We start from the raw sequence: 9,185 nt of genomic DNA on the forward strand, positions 1-9,185 counted from the left end.
GGTAAGCAGAGGAAGGCTGAGGAGCAGGGCTTCCTGGGAAACTCTGGTTGCTGAGTGGGCACGCCACTGAAAGTGAGGAGGGCCTTGCTTGGGAGAATCATATCACTTCTAGAGCCTCAGCTTCAAAATATCTCCCCAATGACTGGATCATGAGCAGCAACCAAGGTGGGGACGAAGGGCCTTTAATCTGCAGTTAGAAGATCTGAGTTCAAATGCTACCTCTGATGCTTACTACCTATGTGATCCTGTGCCTCAGTTTCCTCTCCTGTAAATGAGGGGTTTAGAATGGATGACCCTAGAGGCACAGGTGACTTGTCCAGGTTCACAGCAGTTGTGTACAAGCATCTCAGACAAGATTTGAACCCAAGCCTTCCTAACTCTAACACCATGGCCCTATCCACTATAGGCCCGAGCTGCTTCTCATCTAGGTTTGCATCTCAAATCTGCCACTTCCTGACTCTGAGCCTCATCTGTAAAGTGGAGACAAGCACACTTGATCTTCCTAACTCACTTGGCAGAAGTGAGGACATCAAGGAGGCCATGTACAGAAAAGGGAGCATTCCTCAGTAACTCCTACAACAACCCGCTTTCAAGATGGCGCCTTGGCATCAGAATCTGGACCCTGGGCTCTGGACGTCTGCGCTCACTGTGCAGGTTCCTGCAAAATTGGGAAAGTTTCCAATCAGACTGGCAACACATTTTGTGCCTGGGGTGCAAGGACCGGTCTAGCTGTGTAGAGCAGACGGTTAAGCGCCACCTAGTGGCTCACCAGGGAAGGACCCACGAATCCATCCTCTGGCAAGGTGTGGATAGAGAAAGCAATAGATTTCTGGAAGAAGCACAGCGCTTGGTAAGGTTCTTCAAAGCGCTTTATCTGCACGACCTCATTCGAAACTCATCTCAGCCTCTGATGTAGGTACCGTTAGTATTACCATCCCCATTTTCCCTGGGTGGAAGCTGAAGCTCAGAGACGACTGAGATCCAAACCTAGGTCTTCCTGACTCCAAACCCAGCACTCTTTCTACTACACCGTGCTGTACTGAGTCTTTATTCCATCAGTGTCTTGGGTCATCGTGATTTTATCTCCTTGGCTCACCATTAACAAAATGACTCCTTGTAGATCTCCGTTGAATTCCCCAGCTAGAGAAGTCATAAGGGAGAGGATCAGATTCTGTAGGGAGCTGTCTTAGAAACTATTTGACAGTCTGAAGGGAATATAATTTCCTGGCAAAGCTTGTTTCCCTTCAGAACATGTGGAAGAGCTGGAGGACAAGAAGTCTGTGCTGAGGTAACAGATCAATCTGAGTTGCTCCAGATCCCTGCATCGTGTTCCCAGGTTCAATCAGAGGCAAAGCTCAAAAGGACTTGGGCATCATAGAAGCCAATCTCTCCCTTTTTTTGAGGGGGAAACTGAGGCCCAGAGAAGGATTTAGAACTCCAGGTTTGCTGTCTATGGCCAGCATTTACTTAATGGTCTTCTGTGAAGGTCTTATTATCAACAAACTGAAAAGACGTTCAGTTCAGTTTAGGTGAATGTTAGGGCTAGCAGAAAAAATGGGAAAGATCATTATTTACCAAACTCTTTTCTCCCTCAAGGACAGTGGAATCCCTACAGTTGGACCCCACTAAAGAGAAAGAAGATGAGAAAAAGGAGCCCGATTGGACCAAGGGACTTGGAGGTGAGCCATGCTGAAGGTGCCATAACTGACCGATACAAGGTATCTTAAGGAGAGGAAGACGCCGGAGGCCTGAGGGGGAATCTCAGCCTCTGCTAATGCTTTTTAAAAGGCAATCCAGAGAACATCACCAACCACCAACTTCTACGTCCGTTGTCCCATTGAACCAAAGTCTTGGTGAGAGTTCTGTATCTACCAAACGCAGGCTCCCTGCTCCGTGAGGGCACCAGTAGGCTTTCCCCAGTAGTGTTGGCCAACTGACCCGACCTTTGCCAACTGACCCGACCTTTACCATCTCACAATTAGCTGAAAGAAGGGCAGGCTGGGTCCATTGTGGGTGTGGTCCGCAGACCTCCAGGAAAGCTTCTAATTGGGTAGGAGAACCGACGCCGTCTGCCTGCTCGTCTTCTGTGCGCCTTCCCTGAGCACGCGTGGCCCGACGCGGGTGCGTGGGGGTCCTGGAGATGGCTTTTTTCTGTTTGCATTTTAAGTATCGATGTTCCAGGAAAGAGTAACGAGCGTGCCCGTGAATAGCACGCGTGCCTCTGGTGTTCTCAGCATCCTTGTGCTGCTCACCCCTGTTCTGCACTGCATACAGCAGGCGCCTTTCTATTGCTCCCTTCCGGAGATCCTGGATCCAGCCAACCCTTAGCTTTCAGGGAAAAGGCAGGCGTTCGTGCTCCACGCCGGGGACCGTGGGACCCCCTACAGCCTCCGGAGCGGAGGAGGACGAACCCACTAGGGATCGCCTTGGCCCGGCTTCCCGGCTGCTCCCCCACCGACTTCCCCAAGCCCCACGCGAGGAGTCTCCGGGCCCCGCCCATGGGCAGGGGCATCCAGGGAAGGGGAGCGAAAGGGGCAGCTTGGTCCTCAGCCTAGCGGCGGGGGTCCCTTCTCCCTCCCAGCCACCCATGGCCACGCCCCCAATTTAGGGCCACGCCCCCAATGGCCCTCGGAGCCAGGCTCCCTAGCAATCCTGGTCCCGCCCCCTCCCTCCCTTCTCTAATGATGGCCCTCCCTCTCCCCCTGCTCCCAGCTCTCCAAGCCCCTCCTCTTTCTCCGCCCCCGCCATTAACTCCGCCGTCCCCCTTTTTCCTCGCCCCTCCCCTCTCTCTCCTAGCACTCTCCCGCCTCTCTGCCCCTCCCATTAGCCCCGCCCCCTCTGTCCTCCTCCCTCCTGCCGCCCTGCCCCGCCCCTTAGCTCCGCCCTCCATCCCTGTCCCTCCAATCCCCGCGCTCCTCCCGCTCCCCAGCCCTCCCCACGCCCTCGCTCTGGCTCCCGCTCCTGCCGTCCCTCCTCCCCTCCCCGACCCCCGTTGTCGCGAGATCCCGGCCCCGGCCCCCTGTCAGTTACTGCTGCCGCGGTAACAGCGGCGCTGCTGGGCCGGACGATGGCTGCCCTTCGGCGGCTGCTCTGGACGGCTCCGCGGCGCCTGGGCCCCCCCCTTCCCGGGCCCGGGCCGGGGCTGGGGCGGTCGCTGTGGGGGCGGCCGGGCGCTGAGGCCGAGGCGGCGGCGGAGCCGGAGGAGCGGGAGGAGGACGAGGAGGCCTGGCAGCGGCGGCGGAGGCGGCGGCGCTGGGGGGAGCTGGGCGCGGCGGCTGCGGCCGGGGGTGGCCTGGTGGGCGCCGTGTGCCACGGCTTGTATGGGCCGCAGCCGCAGCCCCAGCCCGACGAGCCGGGCCCCGAGCCCGCCCTTGGGCCGCCACCCGCGCGCCTGCCCCTCGCCGTGGCCGCCGCCGCCAGGGACAGCACGGTACGTGGGGCCGCCTTCTGGGGAAACTGAGGCAGGGGCGGGAGGGGCGTCCGCAAATCCCGGCGCTGTCCCTCCCGCGGCAGGGCCCCCAAGGCCGCGATGCTCGTGACCGGGGTGGGGGGGAGCACAGTACGTGGGCCCGCCCTCTGGGGGAAACTGAGGCACGGCCGGGGCAGAGTGGGCTCTGCAGATCCAAGCTCTGCCCATCCCGCGGCAGGGCCCCCAGCGCCGCGATGCTCGTGACCGGGGGGGGGGCGGGGGGTAGGCGGGGGAAGCACGGTACGTGGGCTCGCCTTCTGGGGGCTCCGCAGATCCAGGCTCTGCCTCTCCCGCGGCAGGACCCCAGCGCCCCGATACTCGAGACTTCCCGGGGGAGGGGGGACGAGAGGACGAGGCCGGGAGGCCCGGGATCGACCCTCGGCATTGACCGCAGGTAACGTGTTCGGGGAGCGGCTGTGAGCCGACCGACCATCCACCTGGGCAGGGCAGGGCCGTCTCCGGGGAAGGCTGGGTTTTGTAAAAAGTAAGGAAAGTGGCCCTGGGACAGAGAGATGGTCTCACTGAAAGTGACCTAACCGCTATCATTAAGCGGATTATTGAGAATGACAAGTGGACAGCATGAGTGACGGCGAGGGCCAGGCCGGAGGAGCCCCCAAAGCCCTTGGGCTGACAAGCCTCGGGCTCACCGGCCAGACAGCTGAGGCACCGCAGGCTTAGGATCCAAGCTCACCTGCGAAATCTTACCTAGAAAGTGGGAGCTGCCCCCGAAAGAGAAGCAGTAGAGGGTAAAAAAGGCTTGACAAGATTGCTAAGTCATCCCAGTGGCCTTCAAGGATGCCTACAAAGGAAAAATGGAAAAGATTTGCAAAAACTACTTTTTAAATGGTTTTGTCCATTAAAGATAGTGGAAGCACTGGACTTCAGCCATTAGCATCATGGTGAAAATGCCAATAAAAATGGAAAAGATGGGGAAAGCAACTGGATTGGATCCTGTAGAGGAGATTCTGCTGGTGGTGACACAGTTGGGAGCATTGTGGAATTTATTAATATATAAAGTATCTGAAGGGGGGAAGTGACCATAGGGCTGCAGAAAATCTTGTCTCTTAGTAACATATCAAAGTGATTGAGAGAATACCGCTCATGAAGAGTCTGTGTGCCTACTGCCCCATCTACATAGAATCTCTTTTTAGACATCTGTACCAGAATTACAGTCGTCCTCACTTATCAGGGAACTAGCAGGTGATGTACAAGTGATGTACTCAACAATGCACTCCAACTTTCCCATCTCAGAACTAACAAAGGTGTAGAGAATATGAGATGCTCTGGTGGAGATTGAACATTGATTCAGTAAAGAGGATGTTGTCCTTGAGGCTCCTCCACACCACAGTGTCTCCCATCCACACATCAGGATCATTTGGGATTCTTGGAAGGAAGCAATATTCAGGGTTGCTCTGTTAATGAACAGGGGACCTGTGCCTGTCTGAGATCTTCACCTTCAGGATGATGGAGATCCTGCGCTGAGTCAAGCTTGAGGAGGGCTGCCCTCCCCGGGGATGGCAAAGCCCTCCAAATGTGCCTGTTTGTCAGTGCCATTGTGTTGGTTGTGTGGAGCCTCAAAACCTGGCAAAGCCATGTGTCTAGACGTTTACAGGTGGTCTCCTTCAACAGAGAGTGAAAGCTCCTCGAGGGCAGGTACTGTCTTTTGCCTTTCTTTGTCTCCCTAGGGCTTAGCACAGTGCCTGGCACATAGTGAGTGCTTGATAAATGTTTGTTGACTGACTAGCAGAGAGCCTTCTGAGAGCGATCTGTAATTGCTGAAAGGAGTTCAGCTTGTTCACCCACACAGGAAAGACCAAGTAGATGATTAATGCCTATTGCCCAGATTTCTGAATGGACAGACAGGACGGATTAACAGTGAGGCAGGCCTGGATTTGGGAAGAAAGAACACCAGCCAGATTGCTTTTAACAAAGTGAAATCTCCATTACTGACCCCAAGTATCCCATGAAAGCAAAGGCCCATCTTTTCAATAGTAGATTGCTGTATAGCAGCAAGATACCACTTCCTCCAGAACTAAAGATGAGACTCACAGAAGGGAACAGAGAAGCACATAGTGGGTATGAGCAGGCTACTATGTATAACACACAGCAGGAGTCAAGGAGGTCATCAGGGACTTGGATAGCAACAAGAGAAGACAGTACAGTCATACGACAAGAGGGAGGAATGATCAAGGGCCAGCCAGGATACCCCACTGCTAATACCCTTATGATATCACAGGAGTCACAGGAATTGGGCAGGCAGGGATAGGTTAGGATCTTCATTGTTGGAAGGACTCCCAAATCCATGAAGTCACAGATCCATTTGAATATTTTTGGTCTTCCAGATGGCCAACTCATGTCACTAAGCCAGTGCTTGAACCCTTTGTAGTTTGGTAGGTAGGACCTGCTGGAAGTGGTACTCATTAATGCTCCAACCAGAATGAGGGAGGACTAAGTAAGCCCAAAGGTCATCTTCCTGATGAAGCAGTGAATGCAGCCACTTGTCCAGGTGCAAAGGGGAATGAAAAATGATCTATGCTATATTAAGAAATAGCTAGATGCCTTAGGACAGTTGTCCTAAACTTTTTAAATAAGAGAAACTCAGTTTAACAACATTTTGCGGATTCTCTCACAATAGGAATTGATTGAGAAAATACCAAATAACCAAAAGCTGCTGCGAATTCAGTCATTCCTTTAATTGTGTTTGTATTAAATAAAACAACATCTTTACAAATTCCAAAAATGGCCGTGTGTGTCATTTATATGTGTGTATGAATGAGGCATTTATTCAGTTTATAATAAGGGGGGTTATTATATAACTTATTTGTGGATTTGTTACTGGCATTTGACCTTATCGCTCAACTGAAACCATTCTTTCCAAAATCACCAGTGATCTGCCAATTCCTGAATCCAGTGGTCTTTTCTCCCACCCCTGTCTCCTTGACTGACCTCTCTATAGCCTTTGATTCTTCAGACTAATCTCACCCCTGGATACTCTCTCCTCTCTGGATTTTCAGAACAGCATTCATTTGGTCTGATGTTTGCCAATAGAAAGAATGATCCAACATGCTGTATCCACATGTGCCATAACGGCAGACCGGGCTATACGGGGTGTTCAGAGAGGTCTAGCTCCTCTGGTGTGAGGGCTGCAGAGCCCTCCTCCTATCTGTCTGACCACTCTACAGTCTCCTTTGATGAATCATTAACCATATCATGCCACCTAACTGTGGATATTCTCCTGGTATCTGTCCGGGGACCTCTTTTTTTTCCCTTCCATACTCTTGCTTGGTGACCTCATTAACTGTCATGATCTTAATTATTATCTATGCAGATGCATCACCACCTACTTATCCAGTCCTAGTCTCTCTCTTAAGCTCTACTTACACATCTTTCCAACTGATGCACATCCCAAAGGCTTGATCTCAACAAGTCTAAAACAGAACTCATTAACTTTTACCCAAGACCCATGCCCCTTGCAAACTTCTCCATTTCTATCAGCACCATCATAGGGCCACTCACCTAGATTCACAACACCGGGGGCGTCATTGATTCCTCACACTCCCTCACCCTACATATTTAACCAGTTTACCAATATTCAACCTTTGTACCTCTCCCATAGTCATCTCTCCCCTGGGCCTGCTCAACCCAGCCTTTGCCCCTCAGTCTCTTTTCATCACCCCGCACCTACTCAGTAAATGCCCCCTCTTGCCTTTAAGGTCAAATATAAAATCATCTGTTTTGCTTTTCAAGCCTTTCATAGGCCTGCCCCACCCTGACTTTCCAACCTTGTTACCCATCTTTAGATCTGCATGGCTCTGCTGGCTAGACTATAAGCTACCTAAGGGCAAATATTATTTCATTTTTATCTTTGTGTCCCCAAGGTCTATATCAATGCTCGACACATAGTTGGCACTTAATAACTGCTTGGTGGTTAGTTGATTAAACACCAAAATCCTTGATCCTGTAATTACAGTTACATTCTTTGTTTAGATGGCTAGCACATTAGGTTTTCAACTTCCTGGTCTGCCACTTTCATTCATCCTTCCTTTTGAAGAGTACCAGTGACATCACAGGGTGATGTCTTGACTTGCTTGTGAATTGGATGCAGGTGAGGCAGGGCTGTCCAGTCAGCACCTCCCTCTCTCCAAGAGTCATTGAAGTTCAGTGGCAGGACAAAAGTCAGGATGACTGTCGATGGCTTGGGATGCAGCGGATGAACTTGGCTCCCTTGATGTCTGGCCAAGCTCTAAGCATTGCACAGAGCCTGCTTCAGCTGCCTTCATGGCCATTGGAACAAGTTCTTCTCATCCACACCTTCATTCTGCTGGGGGAAGTCTTCACATGTTTGGGGTCAACACCCCCCAACCCATTGAAGGGTTTGAGACCGCTTGGTTACCCTCAACCTTGTTTAGACCATCTGCTAAAATGGTTTACTTGGGTGTGGCCACTGTGCATGCTACAGCTTCTTGGAGCCACAGGTGAGAACTGGGTGAATCAGGTGGACACCAAGGATACCTAAAAAGGGCTCTGCAGCCCTCACACCAGAGGGGCTAGTCCTCCCTGAACACTTCATACAACCCAGTCTGCCATTATGGCACATGTGGATCCAGTGTGCTGGATCCTTCTTTCTATTGGCAAACATCAGACAGCATTCCATGCCAAAAATGATCCAGAACCAAGCTTGATCTTCTCAGTACCTTAAAGAAATACATTCTTGATATGATGAACTGTTTGGGGAAAAATTTTTTTTGGTAAATCTTACTTAATATCCAGTTTGTTTTAGATCTAACCTAATTTTCGTCCAACACTGGCCCTTGGAGTCCTTGCTAATGTGCATGAAACACCACATATCAGAAATGTTTGCATTTTGTGAGAATTGAAATTTAGATTGCCTCCATCCAAGTTAGCTATTTTTAGTGCTGTACTTAAGGAAATGTCACTCAAGTTCCAAATTCCAGTCTTTATTGCAGCAAATCACATGGCACAGTATTTATTTTAGCTAAGCAAGTTTTGCCAAATTTTTGTCAGTAGATATGGCTCTGAACTTTGGTCTACTGAAAAGAGGTGTTGGGAAGATTTGATTGAGGTGCTTAGTAAAGATCTAGTCTTAGAAAGTCAGGGCATTTTTCATGGTAGATAAACTTGGAATGAGGCTTTGGCATTCCTCAAAAATTTTTAGCTTTAAAATCCAAAGAATTGTCTAATGTGTTTAATCCAATATTTAACCTCAAATACCCAATTAATCAGTCAGCATTTATATAAAAATCGTTAGGTTTTAAAGCTTGCAAAGTGCTTTTTATATGTTGTCATTTCATTAAGTGCCTCCAATGTGCCAAGTACTTTGCTAGGCCCTGGGGATAGAAATACAGAGCATGAAAAGAACTTTAATGGGGGAGACAACAAACGGATATGTGTGTAATTATGCATGTGTACATATACGTAATTGTGCACATATGTATTATATGTATAGAAGAAATAGAGAATAAATGCTAGGCAGTGAGATCTCCGGCATATGGAGAACTAAAGAAAATGTCATGTAGATGGTGGCCCTGGTGCTGTGTTTTGAGGGAAGGAAGGAATTCTATAAATTCGGGTGAAGAGTGAGTTTATCCCAGGCATGGTGAACAGAGAGCCAAGGGCCAGAGATGCCAGGTGGACTGCTCTGTGTTAGATAGAGAAAAGGCTGGCTGGGAAGTGATATACAGAAAGCGGGGGTGGA

The 9,185-nt window shown here is 50.6% G+C and overlaps 1 protein-coding gene across 1 annotated transcript in view; it reads left to right on the forward strand.

Moving 5' to 3' along the window:
- The first annotated feature begins 594 nt into the window (after positions 1 to 594).
- The window catches only part of MICU3 (mitochondrial calcium uptake family member 3), an 85,502-nt gene continuing 76,911 nt past the window's right edge, over positions 595 to 9,185 (forward strand). Inside the window, exons 1-4 of the mRNA XM_036763258.1 lie at positions 595 to 654; positions 2,055 to 2,121; positions 2,235 to 2,542; positions 2,930 to 3,430. Coding sequence (XP_036619153.1) covers positions 595 to 654; positions 2,055 to 2,121; positions 2,235 to 2,542; positions 2,930 to 3,430 — 936 coding nt within the window. The remainder of the gene's footprint in view (positions 655 to 2,054; positions 2,122 to 2,234; positions 2,543 to 2,929; positions 3,431 to 9,185) is intronic.

The sequence above is a fragment of the Trichosurus vulpecula genome, chromosome 6 (genome assembly GCF_011100635.1).
Source record: "Trichosurus vulpecula isolate mTriVul1 chromosome 6, mTriVul1.pri, whole genome shotgun sequence".
NCBI classification, from domain to species: Eukaryota; Metazoa; Chordata; class Mammalia; order Diprotodontia; family Phalangeridae; genus Trichosurus; species Trichosurus vulpecula.